Genomic DNA, 22,987 nt, shown 5'->3' on the forward strand with positions numbered 1-22,987 from the left:
ATTAAATGTTTATTTATTGTGGTTTTGGATCCACAGCTTTCATTAAACAAAACCCCTGGTGATCCTGCCATCAAAGTAATTGTTCAGGCGTTTCCTGCTATGGGATGGCAACTCTCTCTCAGTTGTTCTCATGCGTTGGCATCTTGTCACATGCGGTCCTGGTGAAGACTACCATGCCACGCACATTTCACAGGCATGGCCCACCATTTTCATTATGAGCAATCTGGTCCTTGGTAATAATGTGCATCTGAAGCTGGAATTAGTGTATGTAGCCAGGAAGAGGCTGGAGTAGATCAACAACACTGAGATGCAGAAAATTATTAAGAAATGTGAAAGTAATTCACTTACATCTACTGTTAGGGAATAGTTGACCAACCTAGATGGATTTTTTTTTCAGCCATTCGCAATTGTTGTCCAAGAAGACGTTTGGCACCAGAAGTGTTGATTAGCAGTAAGATCATGCTGCAAAGTCTGACCTCCGTGTTATGCCTATAGCCAGGGTGATACAAACGCTTGCCATAGAGCAATCAATGGAGCCCCCTCCGCGCTTTTGAGTCTGGAATTATATTCTTCAATTTAGGGGAACATATAACAGCAATGCCTTCTGCTGTGTATTTTGGGAGGGTGTTGGGTTGTGGGTTTGAGTAAGAAACGGCATCCTTGATGATCTTAAACTCCCATTCACGCTTGAGCATTTTCAGGCACAAAAATTAACAATTAAATTTTTGTCACGTGAAGCTCATGTATTTTTTTGAGCTTAGCGTGACAGACAACACAACGTGTAATTGGGGACCATTGAAAGTTATGGGGTTCTACATATTGAACGTTGTCGCACTTCTGGAAACACGTGGGAGTAAAATATATACATCTGTGTGTGTGCAGCTGAGTTTTTTTTATTCTCTGGTTATGCTTCACCCTCCTAATTGCATTAGAATCCAGTTTGTATTCAGCGTGAACACTGCTATCTGCATGCAGTCCTTCAGCCTGTCCATATAATGATTTTAAATTGTGCTTGCCGCGGATTTGTTCTGATATGTGTTTCTGCAATAGAAGTCTGCTCATTTTACTCCCCCAAAATCAATCGTTAACAGGATTATGCTATGTATAAGATTTTTCACAGTAACTGGCAATTTGCCATTGATAAGCGGGCTGTTATACCAACATGTGCAGAGATAATTGAGGGTCATTTTCTGTTTTTTTATTGGAATTCAGGACTGAAGCCAGCCGTGCATCAGCAAAATGTTCAAGTCATCCAGCTCCTCTCCCCAGGGGCTGAATGACTGCTTCTGCTGTGCCCTTAGCAAGGAGGTAAGTTATCCCAAAGAAAAGGTTTTCAGTCTAATGTATAGCAAGGGATGGTACAGAAATACAACTCAGCCAATAATAACATCTCCGGTCTTGCTATATATTTCTTTCAGTAAGACTTTTAATCACTGTATTTGTAACATACTGGTACGTTCAGATTAAAAGGACTGCCGTCTAATTAGGAAACACAAAGAGTAAAGGGCAAGCTGCTCAATCAATTTACAAGCAGCTAGGGAAATGCAGGATTGGAGGGGCAATTCACTAAATGCACACACTGCCCTATCACAGGCAAAGAAACCCTTTAACCCCTATGTGTTACGTATAATACAAACAAGGGACTCAACTGCTTACATTTGCAAATATGCTTGAAAGCTGCATGTGACATCAAGACTTCTCTGTGCCATATACCCAAACCTATTTGAGACACATATAGCAATAAATACATTGAGGACAGGCTAATCTAGAGGCTACCAATTTTCACCCTATGGAACAATAACATAGGAGGGATCAGAAGTAGAAAATGGCAGCAGCCCAGTGAGTTCATAACCAGAAAGAGAGGTGCACAATGGTAGAATAAATTACCATGTTCCCAATACGGACATGTATTTTGATAAATTATAATCCGTTTTAATAGGTTTTCTTTGCTGCTTTAGTGCAGTGTTGTGCACCTTCGTATTTTGTGGTTAACACTAGAAAGGGAGATGCACATCAGGACTGGAATTCATTATGTTCACAATACAGACCTGTTTTTATTATAAATTAGGCCCTTTTTGCTGCTTCATGCTGGGAAATTATGTGTAACGTACTTCTTTATTTTCTATTTTGGTGTGTTTGGTGGAGTCTTGCTAGAGGTCTGTCTTGTGTAAGTCAATGGTTACATCTCCAAGTAATCACGCTTTTACTGTATTCATTCCTGAATATGTCAGTACTCATGTAAAGCAGAGTGTGGCCGCAGAAGAACCTTGACATGTGGATTCTGTGTATGCAGATCTTTTATTAGACACATGTCACCTTTCATGGCTTTTATTGCAGAGTGCTGGTAAATTTTCTGTTTTGAATGGTGTACCTGGTAAAAAAGGACAATATTTTGACATACAAGGCTGCACAGTCTGTCCCATGACTATGTACAAAGGGCATGAACAAGCCAATCATGTTTATTTTTTGCTAAGCTATATTAAATAGAAACCTGATTGGTTACCTTGGGCTAATGGACTGTTGAAATGAGGTATTAAAATTGTGTTTTCCAATCATTTTTATTTGCAATAGTTGAGCAGGTAATATGCTGATGACCAACTCACCCACTGTGTGTTAATGTTGCTTCTACTACCCATGGTGGAGAGTAGCAGATTGAGTATAAAAGAAAATCTAAATGCTCAGACACAGACTTCATTTGTACTTATTTAAAATGGGCTGGCTGGGAGACATATTGGGTGCACCATATGGGTTCCTTTACCAAAAACACAGAACATAATAAAGTGAATGACCTTCTTAGTTTGTATTCAGACCACAATCCGTAAGCTGCATCAGAGGTCCTCAAGTCTGGTGGATGCTATATGAACATTTTAAAGCAGAGCAGAAAGAATAGGCGAACATGGAGGCTGCCATTACTAACATTTTCTAAATATGTTAGTTGCCTGGCTATCCTGCTGACTCTCTTGCTTTAAGTCAAGACCTGGAACAAATATGCAGATAAGGATTTTTCATTCTTCTCCAATACATAGACAACCATATGTCTGTTCAACAAGACCTTTATGGGGGGGGGGGGGGATCCACTACCCCTGTTAAGACATATGATTACAACAAGAAACCTCCTCTATGATGGGGATCGGGGAGGAGGTAGTGATATATGGTATGTTATAGAAATACCACCCTCATTTTTATTGGATTTTAATGCAATTTGAATAAAGAGTGGGGGAAATTGTCAAGAATAGATCATTATTCATAGTTCCCAAAATGTCCCAATATTGTTTCTCCTGTAATCTTCTGACTCTTCTCCATCCTTTCTAAATTACACACTTGTTCTGGATTGGGGAGTCAGTAAGTAATGCAGTCATTGATGTTGCATAGTAGCCAACCAACCAGCATTGTGTAATGGGGTCAACAATGGCAGCACCACTATGGTTATCATGACAGGTCTATTTTTAGGCAATCTGCTTTAGTATGTGAAGGCTTTCATGGGTATGACTTAGGATCAAACCCAGACAACCATACACATTTTTTATCCACAGCTCATGTTGAAACAGAGTAGAACAATTTGTGGTTGCCTTAAAAGAGCTGAGTTTTATTTTCTTGGTTCAGTCTGTTTCCATTTGCAACACTGATATATATGAAATTACATAGATAATGTTTAGTCGTACATATAATTTTTGCTAAACAGCTGTAACATTGCCCAAATAAGAAAGGCATAGGTTTTATATACACTTAGTTTGGAATTTTTATTTGTCTCACTTGGCCTGCTGAATTGGAATTCTAATGGATCCCAGAGACAGAATTACCCTGGTGTCACCCTTCAAGGAGCACAGAGATGTACAGCAATAGGCATCAGTGGGATTAGCCTGTCAACACTTACAGTAGAGCTTGTAAATAACATGAAGCGTTTAAAGGCTGTGCAGAAAGAACATCATTATTGCACAGTGTAAGTGAGTGTTTGACCCCAGACAGGTTCATAATCAGTTTAACAGCGTCTGGGCTATTTATTAGCCTGCTTAAAAGCATTATATTTTAATTATTTTCCCACTAATTCATACAGCATATTGGCACACGGGAGACTTGTGTTTTCTATATGTATGTGCTCGTGTCTGAGTTTTGCTTTCCAGCATTGCTATGCAAGCTAGGTCCATTTGTGGTGTGTTAAAGGAGAGCCCAGTCAGAATAAAGCTGACCATACACTAATATATTAGTGTATGGCTGCAGGCTGAACAAAATAAATCTAACAGATTCCTCTATCCACACTAAACAGCATGTATGGAGGAATTCCTCCCCGCCAGACTTGTGGGCGCTGGCTATCAGAATACCTGTGACTGCAGCTGATTGGCCCGGTTACTTTTGTTGAGCCAGCGGATCCACTCACTGTTCGAATTTTAGCCGATCCACAGGAATTCTAACTTTATATGGCCAGTTTAGGATTGTAAAACATTACAAAAGTGTGCAGGCTTCCCGTTTGAACTTTGGCTGGAGGGAAGGTGGGGCCATTGTTGAATGGAACTGCACTGTATACAATGACTAATCCATCCATTAATTTATCTTCCAAATAATATATTCCAAGGGGCATACATTACTATTTATATTTGATATTAGCAAATCTTCTGATGTAACTAAAGCTCTTATATGGATTGTAAGCTTAGAGTTTTGTTAATGCTTTCTATTGCTGTATTACATGGTTGATTATATGATTGTATGATTGCCCAGTTGCAAATGTTTTAGACCGTTTAATTCGCATTTGTGCAATTTATTCTGAGGTTTCTGAATTGGCAAGACCTGAATTAAATCGTGTATGTTCACATGATGCCTTCTTCATTTTTATTTACTATACTGTATCCCTTTGTTTTGTAAAGCGCTGCGCAAACTGTTGGCGCTATATAAATCCTGTATAATAATAATAATATTAATATACTCCTTAATAAACAAAACGTTAACAAAATGTCTGTCCTCACAAAGCTGATATTTCATTATTGGTAGATTCCAGAGATTTAAACCCTCTGACAATTTCTTCTATCTGTTGGGGGCTCTATTGGTGAGTCTGCATAACTGCTGTGGTCATTATGTGGTCATTGCTCTTGTTTTTCTCTTATTATTAATTTTATTCTGTGGTGAACAGGAAAAGTTAGAAAACACAAAGGTGGGCCAAAACACCCAAAACTCCCAGGTGAACATGAACAAAGTAAGAAATTATGGTTGGGATATTTCAAGTGGGTATCCAAGCCACATAGGAAACCGAGGCCTGACTTGTTCGACTAGGCTCCATCTGTATTTTAAATATAGATTTTAGGTGGACAGACCCTAAATGCTAGACTACAGTAAAAATTAGGTATTTGCATAGCAAAAGACTAAAGAGGTTTCCTTTAGCCGAGTCCCTAGTCACTTTCACTGAAGTACACTTTTTTGGTGACATGCCTAGGCTAAGGTCACATGATAGACTTGGCACAGTATGGACTGACAACCTGTTGCCGCTATTGCTGTGCATCAGCTGTACTAGAACATCAGCCTCTAAGACATGACATGTTTTCACTGCTTCCTCAACACTTAACTTTTCAAAGCACTACAACAGGCTTAGGTTTCTAAAGAGGGATGTGGGAGGCAGTGTGGGTAATCCAAACTAGTATTGTCAGCACTTACAAGATTCTTGAAATGTTTCACGATGGCCAGCAGTGCTGTTAACATCTGCACATCTAATTAGACAAGTCCCATTTATTACTGTGAAAGGAGAACATTGTACAGCTGGCATTCGCTCTGGATTTATCTTCCTTGGTCTGCAGCGGTCACATTGGCTCGCCAGACAGTTTAGTCTCTCTGAACTTGAGACTGATGATTTCAAAGCATCACATTCACAGCCGTAAATTGTTATACCGTATGGACTACAACAATGAGAATTATGTGAGCTTAATTACCACAATACTTTGCTTTTTTTTATGACCACCGTGCCATGTATGGTTAATGCTGTTTCTTTAGCTATATCATTTGTGTTAATTGCTGTAATTAGAGTTTGGAGTATTATGTTATCTTATGTTGCATTATGTTGCATTTTCTTGTGTTGAAAACTAGAATTTGTCACTCTGGGCAGTGCTACCATTTCAAAGATTTCAGATAATGCCCTTTTGTAAAAAGAAAACTAAACATAAACAGATGGATACCTACAGTGAAAAGTGCATGCTAAGATGATCAGCAGATTTAGATATTATATTCAATACCTGTTAAATCTGTCAGAAATCATGTAAGCTGATAACTTCCTCTGCTTTCTACCTGTGCTGAATGTTGATATTAATTTTATTTACGATTTATATACAATTTGCACAACAAAAAAAGGGAAACAGTACAGTTACAATACAGTTCAAGACCCTGATGAAGGGCCATGGCCCTGAAACATGTCAGTACTGGTACTCAACCATTTAGGATAAAAATAGGGCCCCCCCTCTTCCTTTTTTGTACAAGCTTGGAATGGTTTTGTAGTTACTTCCGCATGGTGCTTCTTTTGTCCTTCTCAGAGCATCCATCTCGGTGTTCATCTTCTCCTATTGCCGGCTATCTAGTCAAAGTGTCTCAGCATTTGTTGCTGTGACCTGGTGCTTCTTGGGATGATTTGACTTTATGTAACTTTTTTGTAATTGCATCATTTTACTTTATATTCATTAAAGTGGTTTTATGTGCACTAGCCAATGCATTCTGTTTCTGTTTTTATGACTATCACACTTTCTTTCTAGGGTGCCAATGCTGCTTTTCCATAGATTCAATACAGTGAGTGAGCGTTGTCACTCTAGGAAAGGAAGTGTGTTTCTGACAGGATCGCCAGGATAAAATCAAGTGTAAAAAAACTTAAAAAAGGAAAACTAGTGCAGCCTTCACATTTAAGTATTGGTGAGCTGCAATATAATACATGTATGTTCTTCAGTTTAGAAATGGATTGAATGGTGGCAAATCAATATATTTAGCATGCTTTCAATGCTACTCCTGTTTGCCTTGCCATGAGGAAACCTATCTTATGGAATGTCTGTATTCCCTCTGTGTTGTGTGTGGGGGGTTTTCTGGGTGTTCTAGTTTCCGCCTACAATGCAGAAACAACAGGCTTCCACCTAAAGTAACCCTTGTGGGTGCATGTAGTTATATGAATAAGGACAAGGACCTTATTGTATGCTACTTCAGATGCAAGAATTGACGGTAATGGTCTGTGTACTTTCTGTGGCGTTTGCTGTCGCTATATAAATGAATAAAAGAAAAATACAGCGTTAGTATACAGGACAAAGGCTTTGTACAATCCTTTGAATTTTTCCTACCCTTCAGTCAGACAATGGAACACGCATTAACTATTTTCATATGTCCATGAATTCCTTAAAACATAAATATTAAAATGTTTACTTTTTTGTGTGAGAGCAAACTCGTCCTCCTAGACATATGGAAGTGTTTAATGTGGCTGACATCTGTGAATGAATACTGTGCAATATATTTTTTCCATCTGGGAAAGGAAAAAAAAAACATGAGATTTGACATTAAAGTCCCAATTGAAATGCTTATAGATTCCATATTGTTTCCATAAGGTAAACATCCAGGGTACCTTTGACCTGGAGACACAGCACATGGCTGTGGTGGTTCGGAGACATTGTTTAACTGTTCTTTGTAACCACACATACTGAATAAATGATATAATTTATATTTTACCAAACCGTTCCTGACACGTTAGTGAGTTGTGGGTCTTATTTACAGAGGAAGAGCTTGATCTTGGAAACACTTATTGGTAAAAAGACCCAGGATGGAGGCCAGACTCTTTCTTACAGAGCAGGACCCAACACTCATGTCAACTGTTAGCTTGATCAAAGGCCCTTCATTTAGCCCAGGAGACAGTTAATGATATGTGTTCTCCAACTATGCGTAAACACAGCACAACAGCGCAGGGCAGCGTTCTACTCTCATTTCAGGAATCTTGGACTCATTAAATTCCACATCGAACATCTTACTATAGAGCAGACAAAGTATAGTCCACATTTAAAAAGTAAGAAATAGATTTTGGCCCTAGTTCTACTGGAAATTGTGGATGAGTGACACGGGAAGATACCATGCTGCTTAAGCTTTATTGGGATGTTTGTATGTGACAGAACAATGGAAAGAGCAGTCACTTGTGTTGTATAAAATAGACAATGTTCAACTGTATGATGTACAGTATGTACTATCAGTGTGTACAGCTTGTTGATTTGTTTGCTTTTGCAATTTGGCACCCCTTAAATATCCTACTCTGTAATTCTTTCATCTGCCACAGAGTGTAGCAGAGGTCACCAGAACCATGAAACTGTATGTGAATATTTTTTTATTTATGGCCAATTCATAAAGATTATGTCCAAGGTTATTGATTGGTAAAATGCCATTCGATTTTGACTGGTGATAATTGTAAGGTTCTATGAGGTGAGTATAAAACATACCAATTATATACCTGTGATAGTTAATTTCTAAAATGAAAATTTTGAAGAGAAAATGTGAGCTGAAATAACGAATGTAGTTAAAGTAACTTACTCCACTCTGTGAAATGACCCTATTATTCTCTATCCTGTAGTTTCTCTTTATTTTTCTTTCTTTTTTTCTTTTTTGTGCTGTAATCCAAAACAAATGCCACAATCCTTTGCATGCTTAGAACATATTCCTAAATTTATTTCTAAATCTCCTACTTCACCAGAGGCTTGTTTGCGTGTATGAGGATTAAGTCTGGCCCATTATATCACTATGTATCTCCATCATGAACTGATTTCTCTGGATGTAAAACGAGGAGCAGATGGTATCATTTTGGCTTTCATTCAATGACCTTTGGGTTTCAGTTCTGGTTGGTCAGACTTGAGTCTCCACTCTAAGCTAGATCTTGACTGACAGCCAAGATCCTTGGTAGAAGCCTGATGGAATCCTTGCCAGTTCTTTATTTAATCAACCTAGAACATGCAACAAAAGCCCTAGTACGATACCAAAAACATATTAAAATGTGTTATTTAAATGTGTCATAAAAATAACATGCCTAAAGCCATAGTCCACAGAAAGATGGGAAAGGGGGGCCCAAATAAAAAACAATACCATACCTACATCATGGGTACCAGTTTTTTGTTGTCTCATTGTCCAGCATGTGGTAAAGGCTAGCATGAGACATTTTGACCACACTGTGTGGCCATCTTGTTTCCTTGGCAGATAGGTTTTTTTTTTTCTTAATGACAGCCATTTACTGGATAATTTTTTCACAGGGAACAGATTAGGAAGCTCATTTCCAAGTGACAGCCAAGTAGCAAAGCTGGTTTTAGCCACTATATCACCACTGTGCAGCCATCTTGCATCCTTGGCAGATACATCTTTTATTCTAAACAAGAGTCTTTTACTGGATAATTCTTTAAGTGAAAACAGATTAGCTGGATGGTTTCCAAATGACAGAATGATGTTTTGTTGTAAATAGTCAAATTAGAGGATACACATTGTGCCTTATTTCTGTACAAAGATCTCTGCCGAAATGAACCCTCCTCCCTTTACTGGTCCCACATGTTTCAAATCTGAGTCTCTGAGCAGTCTCCTACTATAGTTCAGAGTGAGTGTTAGCAGAATGCATTCCAGATGGACCAGCATTCTCTCTGCTATCTGTATACACGTTCTGGCAAATGTTGTGCTATCTTTATTTCCTTGGCAGGAGAGGAATACTTGGGTTTATTTAGTTGGTGAGCATTAATTGTCACCTTCAGTCTGTAGCAGACTGAGCTAAAAGCAATTTATTCCATGACTGGCAATGATGCAAAGGTTGGCTGAGGTGAGCAGAGAGGGATACGGTAAAGGGCAGAGCAGAAGATGGATTTGCTTTCTGGAAGATGAGGTTGTTCATTTGTTATATGTTTATGAATTTACTAGTTTTGTAGGTAAATGTATTGGTGGAAGGGAAAAGCAGAGGTGTTGTTCAGGGCAACAATTTAGATGATTGCTTTAATTTGCAAAACTGGTATATGGTTGCTGTAGGCAACTGCCTGATTTATCTGTCCATTTTCAATAGACCTACTATGTCCATTTTGCTCAGAGGGGTAGACTCCTTAAGCAGGACACAAATCTCGCTCCCCCAGACCAACGATCTTCAACTGCCCCACGGTAGCTTGCTGCTCAGAGGTGGGAGTCCTAACCACTTCTAAATTCTGTGTCAGAACTTACCCAGGGTTAACTTCTTCCTTCTCCTCCTCCTCACATAGTTGCTCTGGCCTGAGGACTTCATACTTGGTGGAAGACACTTGCTCTTCCATAGTAAGAAGGATTGGTGTTTACTGTAGAACCTGCTGGGGCAGGGGAGTGCAGTGAAGGTGAGTATCAGCAGGCGGGGGGTTCTTCTCACAAGGAAGCCTGTCACTTTTCTGCAATTGGGCAAAATCGTAAAATTCTGTCAAACGTAAACCTGTACAGCGTTCTGTTCTTCAATAGCTGCTCTCGTCGAAGTATGTGTTTTCTAAGTTTTACAGTTTGTCTGTCATCGGCTTGTACCTATTTAAATGAACATTGCCGTCAAATGAATTTTCTTTTGGCCTTGTTCCATCATCTTCATCAGGAGCCACACACTTATCCTCTGTGCAGCCGAGGGTTGAATTTGCCTCTAGTTTAATAGCTTGCTGAGAAAATCTAGTACACAGGTGTTAGGCATCATCTCAGCCCACTTCTGAGATCCTTTAGCTAATGGTTCCAGATGAAGACACCATTGTTTATTCATTTAAACCAACTTGACCCACAAAGAATGAGCTAAACCAGTGAAAAGCCTTTGTGTTTTTTTTTATGTCTACGTGAGGCTGGAATGCTTCTAGAAGGAGAGGCTCTGTGGCTGGAGAGGAATTAAAAAGTTACAGGGAGATCTTGTTATATCCAGTCCTTAGTAACCCAGCATAATTCAGACCTATTGACAGTATTTGATGAGAATGTGTAGCAGGGAGACATGTGCCTTGCTAGTTACCGAGGGGCGATAAATATCCAGCCAACAGTTGGGACTTGGCAATTCTCATCTGGCAAGGCTGCAGGGCCACAGTTTGATGATGCCAAATATAAGCCTTTCTTGTCAAGATAAAATGTCGGTAGGTAATTTTTTTATTTTCTTTTTCCTTTTGTGAATAATAATTTGTTTCCCTGTGTAATCAGTATTTCATGTCATGGAGGGGCTATAGTTAATAACAAAGCCTCCATGGGATGAGGCAGGAGGGCACAGTGCTACTGAGTTTGAGTTTTGCAGGTAGAAACTTGCTGGTTGAGCCCTCTTGGGGCTTCATTGGATGTATTTGGCGTTCGCCTCTGTAATTTATGTAGACCTCTGAAGCCATTCCTGTGGTGCCTTTCCTGGTCCTTTTTTCCAACTTGTTATGGACTTTTGTTTGTTAGTGGGGCTGGTCATCCAGCATAGTGCTGGAGGGACAATATTTAAAGGGTCATTACTTGTTTATTCTGTTTTGATTATCCAGAGCTTTTTAGGCAAGGCTATTTATTATTTCAGCATATAAGAATGATATGGTTTGCTACATTATATTAGAATATAATAAACACGCAGGCCAGTTGGTGCCAACAATTATTGTGTGTCTTTATTTTGTCTTTATTTGTGTCGTTTATTTATATAGTCTTATGTGTTTTTATTTCCAGTATGCCTGCCATTTCACATCCAATGCATATGAGGGGAATTGAACCTGGGCATTCGGGTCCACTGGCAATTCTCCAGCTCCTAATAGTACAGATAGAATATAAGTATAAACTAATTTGTAAGGGAAAGCATCCTGACCACCATTCTGTGACACCCTAAACTATGCATTTAAACAAAGCATTCACTTTATTTGTATTTTTTTTTTCATTTTGTTAAATTAAACTTTCTAATAAGTGGGTGAACTTGTAATGCAGTCATGTGCCTAAAGGCAGAAGTGTAACCATGAGAGGGCAGCAGCTTAGGGTGCAGGAAGGACAGGGAGTCACAATAGCTTGGCAGTAGATTGCTTTGACTACATTGTTATTTCAATCCAAAAGAAGGTTTTGCATAAGATGAAATATAAATTAATTTAGCTATAGTTTTCTCTGAGTCCTTTCAAGCCTTTATTCCTTTCTTCTATGCCCAGAGGAAGGGGGAGTTTTGCTGCCTCCAAAAACCAGTGACTATTTTTATGTGACATTATTACGAACAATTAAAGGCACTTTGCACTATTTGGTGCTCATGTGTATGTCTATAGCTCAAGTTGCTTTCAGGTACCCATTGAGGGAGGCCTGTGTGTTTGAAAGCTATCTTACCAGATCCAGTGAGCTTCTTTTGAAGGTTTCAGTACAGTTTATAATATTGGAAAAAGCACTGAAGTCCCAGCGCCCCTTAAATGTATTTTCGAGGACTTTATTGCCAACTGCTGGATGATTGAGATGATTTTCACCCTCCTCCTGAGCCTTTAAACTGCCTAAATTTTTTCAAATTTAGACAGTGTGTTGTAAAGTAGTCACCGCTCCAAGCTTGCTCCCGTGATGGACTATAACTTCAATACAAATGAGTAATCTAAATGTGAGATTGTAGCCCATCACGGGAGTGAGCTTGGAGCTGTGACAACTTTACAACACACACAGGGACCATGGGGAACAAAAGTAGCCACCCTCCAGAAGAAGAACAGTGTCAGCACCAATTCAGAGATGATTTGAGGATCTACAGCCAAATGATACACACATAAGTTACATTTTTGATAATACAGTAAACCCTCAGTTATCCGTTATTCAACTAACATGAACTCTCATCTAACCAGAAAACAAAATCCCCTGTGTACTCTCTGTTTTGCTGATGTATTATCCTGGAAACGATCATGTGTCTATTTGTCTTAATTTGCTCTTGATTACTGCATTTCAATATTAATACGAAGTCAATACAGAGTTTGTGTTATGATATGCTATAGTATGGGGTATGACATTAGTTAGACCTATTTTTAATAGTAACTCTCAAGCAACCAGAAACTACATTTATGCGGACTCTACCAATCCCATTGGATGCCGTATAACGGGGAGTTTACTGTAGTTAAGGTACTTGAATGCATTTTTAAAATTTAACTCCTGAGTATAGGGATGGGTAATAGAGTATAGGGATGGGAGGGTAATAGACACGGACTTAGACATTATAACATTACAGGAGGACCTGGATAAAATAGGGGATGTGCGCCTTCCACTCGTTCTCTCCTTCCCCACCATCCATGTTCACAATGAACCTCTTCTAGCACTAATAACACGTCTGGATCGTACGTTGTCACACAGGAACTGCAGACTGTGAATTACACCAGCTTGCAATATTTACAGTAATTGGAATACACCTGTAATCTTTTTCTTTTTAAGCTGCAGCATCAAATGGACTATTTGTGCATTTTCCCCCCTAATGAACAAGTATAAACAATCCGCTGCTGAGTAAACAAAGAAAAAGCTTTTTACTATGTGACATATGGTATTTATCTATTGTTGCTTTGGAATAAAACAAGAGAAAATAGGGTGGGAAATAGGGCCAGGAGACTCGCAGCGTTACACAGGCTCCGTGTGTCTCTCAGTATCACAACAAAAGGCAGCCGAGAGGGCAGCAGGTGCTGCTTACAAGGGAAGCCTGGGAGGAAGCCGAACGCTGCCAATAGCTCACCTGTAGAACACAGCATCAGGTTTGGGTTTGTCAGAGCTGTCATATGGGGATTCATTACCATCCTGCCTTTTCATTCCTTTCTTTCACATCCATACTTCCATTAAAGCTTTTGAATTCAGCTGCTGCTATTGCTTCCTCTTAGAAGCATCTGTACAGGCTGAATTTAAAAACCCTAAAAGATTACAGGATGGGGGTTTTTCATATCAAGTCCGTCTGGGGTGTTTTCACTTAATCACAATAAATACATTGCAATTGGAATAATGCTGATGGCTGGGGATTTCATTTTTTTATGAGTTAGAGAAATATTTTGCACAGTGAGAATGATATGTCTCGTTTGTGTTTCCTTGCAGATCGTACTGAGAAGCGTTGCACAATGCCAGACTCACCTGTGGATGTAAAGACGCAATCCAGGTTGACACCTCCAACAATGCCCCCTCCCCCAACTACACAGGGAGCCCCAAGAACAAGCTCATTCACACCCACAACATGTGAGTAATCCTTTAATTCCAAAAAACTCACTGTTTATAATGATTATAGGTTAACGTCTACTTGCCATACACCTGGGCAATTCACACTGAGTTTATGATGGGAAAAATGCATAAGCTGAGGCCCTCAGAATGACAACTAGTTCCAGAGATATGTGTAGCTGCATTAAGAAGAAAATCGCAACCTTGGTGTTTTAAAGTTTAGCCTGTCCACTTCCTTTATCATTTAAGTCCTTCCTATTGGTTGATGTGTCTGCCTCCCGCATTAAAGGACCAAGAGGGTCAAGCTTGCCTTTAAAAGCAAAAATTAAAAATTGCATATTATTTCAGTTGCCACCTGACCATTATGATGAAAAATTCATAATATGAGGTTACTATCAGTGAAAACCATATGTCAAAATGATAACTAAATCTGGAATTTCAGATTAAATATATAACAGGCGGAGTGCATTTGGTATCACTACGCATGTAACAGGAGCCGGCGCTATAGAGGAGGCATCGGTTTACTCGGCTTTGCTCCCTCCAGTGCCGCCTCGCTTCCTCTAGTGCTGGCTTTGTTGGCACCGCTGATTCTCTCCTGCCTCTCCCGCGGCTCTTCAATTTCCCCCTTATGCCACCACCGGCCCTGGGAATGGTCACGACTAGGTCTTATTTTCGGGGTAGGTCTTATATTTTAGCAATTCCCAAAAATAGAACTAGGTCTTATTTTCGGGGTAGGTCTTATTTTCAGGGAAACAGGGTATAAACAGCTGAAATTGAATGCAGATTTTTATCTTTTTTTCCTTAATAGGTCAGGCTTGCACATTTTGACTTTTTGTATATTACTTTTCAGGCCTATTCACACTGGATCTGTTGCTTTGCCATACGTTTTCGAACAGATGCTAACAGAAGGGCACCGAAAAATGAATGGGTGTGAATGGGGCTAGTTTACTCCACTCCATTCAGTTGTGTTCCAATATGTTGTGCTAATAAAAAAAAATAGAACATGCACTACTTTTTTTTTCAGTGCAACATAATGCACCTTGAATTGCACATGTTTATTTGTAAGGTAACGCGTAGTATACGTTCAGTGAGAACTCAAGCTTTCATTATGAAATGAATATAAAAGTAATGCTTTATCTTAATTTGTACTTGCTGCCCCATATTTTTATGATTGTATGTCATATAGAGATATGTAGATTTACATCCGGAGACAATCTGTAAATGTTGAAATACATTTAGCATCTTTGCTAAGTGACTGATGCTAGAAGATAAACCATATATAGAGTGTATTTATTTTAGTGAGTCATAACAGACTGGTAGACTTGCATTAAAGAAGTCCAGTTGCCATTGAGTAAATGTTATATTTACATAGAGAATATAATTTGTTATATTTTGAAGAACTATCAAGTCACCCTGCTGTCTGTCTGTATTATGTAGTAAAAAATGTGACCTACCTCCCAGCACGATGTTTATAGTCAATGGACATGCCCCCAGTTATATATAGGCAATGGACACACCCCTGCCATGCCCACAGTTTTATATATGCAATGGGCACACCCTTGACATATCCCCAGTTTTATATAGGTAATTGATACACCTCTGCCATGCCCCCAGTTATGTATAGGCAATAAACACACCCCTGTAATGCCTCCATTTATCTATAAGCAATCAACACACCCCTAACATGCCCCCAGTTATATATAGGCAATGGACACACCTATGCCATACCTCAAGTTATATATAGGTAATGGAAACACCCCTGTCACATTCCCAATTACAGTATATATAGGCAATTGACACACCCCTTCCATGTCCCCAGTTATACTCACCATTAAGAGTTAATATGACAAAAATGATTGGTTAAACCCATAATTGTTTTTTTTTCACCATTAGTATTCCTTTATATTGGCTTTTATATAGTAGATAAGATGACGATTTTAGCTCAGAATAACACTTGGTTGTTAAATAGTAAATTTTCATAGATATCTGTACATCAGACCAAAAAGAGGGACAACTGAGGAGGAAAAAGGGAAAGAAGCGTTAGGTCCAAATGAGGGACAGTTGGAGGGGTATAGTGTCACTCTTTCCAAGTGTTGGGTTCTCGTCACACACTTAAGTGTATGCTCCCACATTCCTGTTGGTCAACCAGTATGCAGGGCTGATTTATTTCCATTATGATGCAGTAAGGGGTATGTGCAGGTACCTCTTTTCCCTGTACATGGTCAGATTTATCACCAGAAAATGGCCATTCTTGCCTTATCACATACCTCACACAGCTGTTGCAGGCAAGATTCCTAGCTGGCCCACCGCTTGAAAAAAACAGTATATAGCCAATGATTGAAGCACCATTTTTTCCAGCTCATATTGACTTATGCACTATATACAATTTCATACTTTTGATTCTGACAACCTGCACATATCTGGCAGGATACCTAAAGACTTAATTTTCAAAAGTACCCTTCCTCATGATCCATTGTCATTTTTCACGTAATGGCTTAAAAAATTAGGACATAGTATTTTCTACTGAAAGGCATACACAGAATAGCAACCATTGTTTTCTATAGCAGGCAACTGCCCAGGTCTGCAGAAACAGCTTAGCTCTGTTTAGCTGTGAGCCTGTCTCTGCTATATGAATGACATCATCATAAAAATTGTAGAACTAGAGGACGGTAACTACCCCAACAATTTGGCATCACCGCCTCTTTGGTCTGTAAACATGATTGCTATATTTAGAATAAATTGTGCAAATGGTTTGCTGTGAATAAATAGATGTTTTATAAAGATACTTTGATAGGACATTCAGGAGTATGTATCCTGCTGGTTTAATGCCACTGAAATGGCCAATCAAACCTCATGAATTGGAAAATGATGAATTGTATGCTGTGACATTCAGCTATTCTTCCCAGCAAAAGGATACACTATAAGACATTGTTAGAGACTTGACGTTGTCTAGGAAAAGATACAGACGTATTACAGAGCTGTTACCTATACAATATAGAACTTAGATTTGCTGACTAAAGATAAATAAAGGGATAAAGATAAAAGCAAGTTATATACTGTATATTAGCCTAATAAGTCAATCAAAATTAAAAGTGTTAATGTAGGTATTGAAAATATATGAAATATTGAGTTTCTTATATTTTTAAGGGTTTTTTTGTATTCTCAAATCCATATGCTGCCCCAATGGTAATGCCATGTAACCCATCTGTGCAGCAGAAGTGTGGCTGCAGTATCTACATATTAGGGGTCTCTGAGCTTTTGGGCTGCAATATGCCATTACTTGGAGATAGGGGGTCAACACCAGCCATTTAATTCTCACCCACAACATCGGAGTTATGCCAGTAGATGTAGCCCTGGCAACAACATGCTACAAATTCAGTATTCAATGAACAAGCAGGTAACCAAGGATGCTGCAAAGGTGAATCTGGGAATACTGGTTACACCTGGCTAATTATGCAGTGTGTCATACACATGTGAATTACAAGAGCAGAATGTCAAACCATTTGGCACAAAAGACAGTTCAGATTTTGGTGACTTTGATGTGCAGGGACTGTTGAACTGTTGTTGGAATAAAGGTGAACGAATGGGACCCAAGGTCAAGGGGTTCATTTGATGAATGTGTGACAGGTCTGTTATTAGGACCTGGGTTGCACAACACCTGTTGTAACAGATTAGTGTACTAGCTCTCTAACAGTGCTTAGTGGGTGGGAAGCCCCTCAAACAAAGAGTTAGAACAGCAACATACCAAAGAGCTACCATCACCCAGAAGACAATTTAGGAGCCAGTGTAGCCTTTTGTTTACAAGAGTTTTGAAAGCTTTAAAGAAGGCACTGATCTCTCGAAACACATTGGTTGGTCAGATTTATGGTTGTTAGCTTTGTATTTAGCTCTTTGCCAGGAATTATCTTTAAAGTGACACTAAACTCAGGAGTTAAACCTTGAATTAAACCTTTAATTCAAGTATCTTAACTATTAACAATATTGTACCTTATTTGTGCATCACTCTGCACTCACTTCAGCTGTAGAACCTCACATCATCTCTGTATTCATGCAGACACTGTCCTACCTTCTGGAGTGTGTACACTCCCCTGTGTGTGTTGTAAAGTAGCCATCACCTTGAGCTCCAATTCTGTATCAATATAATTATTTTCCACAATATGAATTCACTGAAAATACATTGAGTGGAATTTACTAAGACTGGAGCAGACAGGATCTCAACCAATCAGCTTCTATCTTTCATTTTCAAAACATAGCTGAACAAGCTGAAGAAAGAAGCTGATTGGTTACTATACACAGCTGCTCCATATTCTGACTGCTCCAGTTTTAGTAAATTCTCCCCATTATGTTTTCTCTGTAGCCCTGTCCCCTCTTGTCTTCTGCATCTTTTGTTTTGTTATGTACAGTATATCTTTGTAGTTTGTAATGCCTAATTCTGTATTTGCAAATCAGGGTCAAATGCTTTAAAAAGAAGATAAACGGCCAAAAGAGATTTGTTATAGTTGTTAGATTGAGAATTTTAATATGCATTGATTTTATAATGATATAGTACGGTTTATCAGAAATGACAATACTATGTTCTGCTTTATTCATCAGTAACAAATGGCACAAGTCATTCACCAACAGCACTGAATGGAGCTCCGTCCCCTCCTAATGGCTTTAGTAATGGACCTTCATCCTCCTCCTCTTCTTCGCTGGCGAATCAGCAGTTGCCTCCAGCATGTGGTGCACGGCAGCTCAGTAAATTGAAGAGATTCCTTACCACATTACAGCAGTTTGGCAATGACATTTCACCAGAAATTGGGGAAAGAGTCCGCACACTTGTCCTGGGATTAGTGGTAAGGAGACTGGCTCTGTCATAACTATTTACATCTTGCATGTAAATGTTGCTTTTAATGCCTAGAAGTGAATAGGTAATGGATAGACTTCAGACCATGGTGTTCACTATTAAATTGAACAGTATAATTACATTTAAGTCATTTTATGTAATCTCTGAGAAGCTCAGACATGAATCCAGGCTTGGAAATCTTCCAAATGGGGCAGTAAGAAGACATTTACTTTAAACTGTTGTGTGACAGATTGGGTCGATGCCAATCTAATTTTCCAGTAATTGTTCTGTGTATGGAGAGATATCAGCTTTGGATTCTGCTCGGTCACTGACCAGTAATGAATGGCCAAGGTGGGAGATTTATGTTGTGTTATGCATTCTGGTTTTGTAATTCCCTTGTTTTGGTGGCTGAACAATTGCAATACTCAATTTGAGTATGAAACTGCCACATCTTATAGTCTGGTTGAATGATCAGTTTTGTTACTGTGGTCAGACCACACACACACACGCATGTGATTAGGTCTATAAAAACAACACGTCCAAATAATGGCAAATGAAGACTAACAAGCACTCATGTGCTTGGGTACTTTCCTCAAATGAAAAGGGAAAGATGTTCCAGCTGATGGTCAGACTGTAGGGGTGGTTGGCTTCTGCCCACAATTACATTTTCCACTTACTAGGACTGATAACACTAGATCATGGTATTTATTACAGATTGATAGAAGTTTAAACCTTATGTTTTTATTGAATACCCATATGGTTGAACAGGACTTCAGTACAGTGAAGCAAATATCATTAGTTTAGTGTCTATCCCCTATTCTACATTAGTATTTATGTTTTATATTAGGATCGTCATGTCTGTGTTGTTCATTGTCCTATAGTATTAACATGTTTTTTCACCTAGGACACTTAAAGGGATCATACTGAACACATAAAAATGTCTCTGTAGGGTCAAAGAAGGCCCATTCTAAATATGTCCAGGCCAATTGACCTTTGGTGCACAGTTCAAGTATGGATGGGCAGATCTATTGCCGCCAGTCTTTGCCGGTGAGATATTTGTTAGGGTATAACCTTCCTTAGACCTGTGGTAGTTATCCACTGATAAAGTTTGCTAACATCTTTTGCCAGACATCACAGTATATTTGTAGGACACATATTATAATTATTATTATACAGGATTTATATAGCGCCAACAGTTTGCGCAGCGCTTTACAAAATATTATAAGGCCATTTGAGGCCACTAGTATTCAGCCATTAGTGGCTAGCAATAGAAAAAGTGTCAGATCAACTGCTAAAAGTTCCAACATTTAGAAATGTCTTTTCATTTTTTGTTGTAGTATTCATGTTTAATATAGACAATGTTCTATAGCAGTCAGGAGCCAGCCACTTTGTTCTAGGGACCAATGAGAGGTCAGAATCAAATGTTTCCCTTGATAATAAAAGAAGAAGTTAATAAAATGAAAGCGCCAGCATTAGTATACTGTGCATCTTGGCCACCTGGCTTTCTGGGTTTGTTCATTGTTGATTCAAATGTTTAATTAATTTACAGGTCCAACTCCCAGATACGCCATCCCCATTACAATACACGAAGAAAATGGGTGGAACTGCTACACCATCAATGGACTGTTTAAATGGAAACAAGAGAAACTGTTAGTTTACAGACATTTTCTTTCATGGTCACGAACTTGCTTCCGTGAAATCCTTGAAACATAAAATGGAATACAACATTTTCCATTTTTAATTAAAAAATAACTATAATAGAATTAATAGATGACATTGATTAATAGATGAAAAGCTTATTCTATTCACAGTTCCATGTTGTAGAGGAAGGAGACACCCATATACCATATTGCTGGAATATGTTGTTTAATTTCTGGCTGTATTGTGTTATTCTGTTCTGCATTGTGTCCAAGATACATTTGTGTTTATGAATAGTGGAATGATGTGCTGACAGATTTATGTGCTATAAATCTTCTTTCATCAGATGACATGCAAAAGGGTATGCAAAAAAAAAGAGAATTAAGAGGCGATAAGTAGTAAGATAACTGCAATTGAATTACCTTTTTCAGCGTTTGATATTTTTTTGTATTCTCAATGGAAGAAGACATATGTAACAACTGAAGAGAATGTTAGCATGTACACATTTAAAGTGCACTTACTTTTTCTCTTCAAGCAGAAATACAAACACATACAAAGTAATGGTGCTGCAAAGTACAGATACCTTATGAATTGACTTGCCTTATCTTACAGCTAATGCCAGGTCTGGTCACTTAGAGGACATGTTCACTTACAAGGGAGTTAAAAGAAAACCAAATTTGCATTACTGTTGTCACTCCCAGTGACATCACAGTAAATGGTGCTGATGACTCGGTGACAAATTCTAGACAGGGCCAGATTTTCCATAAGACTCAGTAGGCTTGTGCCTGTACCGACAGAAGCTTAGTGGTGTCTTTGCTTTGCATAGATATCTGCCCCACATTTTTTCTCATCATCCCTATTAATACAGTCATGTTGAATAAGCTTATTTACACATGATTCTAATATTCTAAGCCTGGTTAGGTAAAAAGAAAAATTGTTTTAGGTAACAGAAATGATCCTAGTAGAGACACAATGCTATGGGCGCTAAATGTTGTGTACCTAGATGGTCCATTAATGGAAATTTGACCCTGCTCACTGTAAGGGCTTATCAAATTACCCAACTACTTGATGTTTGTTGCTTTTTACAGAATCTGCAAAATGTTCAGCTAATATGCATACAAATACAGTCATTCTTTAAATTATATAGTGTTTTGTATGGCTTGTGTTCTGTCACAGACATTTGGCTGTGCCATTTATGACGTGTAGCAGGGCACGTAATCCTATAGCCTAGTCTGGGCTTAGTTATGTGAGACCCTGGGGTAGTCAGCCTAGATTTTGGCAAATTATACATTTTAAATAAAAAAACAGGTGTTTTGAGTCCCCTCTGATCCCGCTATACTTTCCGCAGTCTGACACTTGGAGGAGCAAAATGTGCTATAGTTAAACTTCATCACTTGGGAGTCATATCTTCAAGTGTGTTCTCCCAGATTAGGGGCAATATATGTTGAGTATATAAAAAAAAAATTATAAGAATTGGCATACTGCTGGACGCATGAAGCCTGATCTTAAGTATTAATGGTCACAAATCTAGTGTTGCTTGCAATGATTGGTTGAGGCTTAGGCCATGTATGACTTGCCTAGTAGATAACATCAAGTGCCTCAGAGCATGAAAACTTTATCATTGACTATCTCTCCCTACACAGAGTTGTAAACTCTCCTAAACAGTTACAGCACAGTATAACATGGCTAGAAGGAGTGCTGGGTTACTTATTAGTTCCGAATATTTGCTCTTGTGACTCAGATGACCAGGAGCAAAGACTGTGCACTGCATAATAGGTTGTTGCTTACTTCTGATGGCAAAAGTTTTCTATTTGCAAATTTAGCGAATCCTGGGGACTCACTGTGAACACATGGTAGCAGCAAACTTGAACCTCATAACAACTTGGCAGATTTTGTAGCTGGTTGGATTATCTTTTTTTTATTTTAATATTAAACTTTATTTTTATTTTCTGTGGAGAATTTCCAGAAAGCATTTGGAACCTTGTATACCGCTAAAATCTTAAAATCTATTTATTGGAGTCATAGAGAAATTCCTTGCAGGTCCCTATAAAGTGCAGATGTATCACCACTGATTGTTCTTGGAGACATCCACCAGTCAGTAGTCAGCCTAGGCTAACCTCTATTAGCTATAATCAAGCCCTGTCCCAATGTGATGATGCTTACCCAAACATTTACTAAGCTCTATCTTTTCTATGGTCAGATAATGGGAGCACGTAGGTGCTATAGACAGACCAGCTAATATACTGATATTGTCTTGAAAATTGTGCAATGTTGTGTATTTCAAATGGCTAAAATGTAAATTATAGTAGGTTGCTGTGAGTTAGACCTCACTCAGATCTGTAGGTTTTAGGTGTGTGTATTCACTATGCCCTGCCATCTAGAGGACTAATTCTATCTTAAGGAATAATGCTTACTTGTACATGAATATTTGTG

General features: G+C 38.7%; 1 protein-coding gene across 3 annotated transcripts in view; it reads left to right on the plus strand.

Annotated features, from left to right (window-relative positions):
- The window catches only part of RUNX1T1 (RUNX1 translocation partner 1), a 111,945-nt gene that overhangs the window by 40,654 nt on the left and 48,304 nt on the right, over positions 1-22,987 (plus strand). For all 3 annotated transcript variants that reach the window (XM_018572234.1, XM_018572246.1, XM_018572239.1), the window contains exons 2-3: positions 13,975-14,112; positions 18,685-18,926. In XM_018572234.1, the coding sequence (XP_018427736.1) occupies positions 13,998-14,112; positions 18,685-18,926 (357 nt within the window). In that variant the 5' untranslated portion in view covers positions 13,975-13,997. The remainder of the gene's footprint in view (positions 1-13,974; positions 14,113-18,684; positions 18,927-22,987) is intronic.

Source organism: Nanorana parkeri, unplaced genomic scaffold (assembly GCF_000935625.1).
Source record: "Nanorana parkeri isolate BGI_ZX_2015 unplaced genomic scaffold, ASM93562v1 scaffold43, whole genome shotgun sequence".
NCBI classification, from domain to species: Eukaryota; Metazoa; Chordata; class Amphibia; order Anura; family Dicroglossidae; genus Nanorana; species Nanorana parkeri.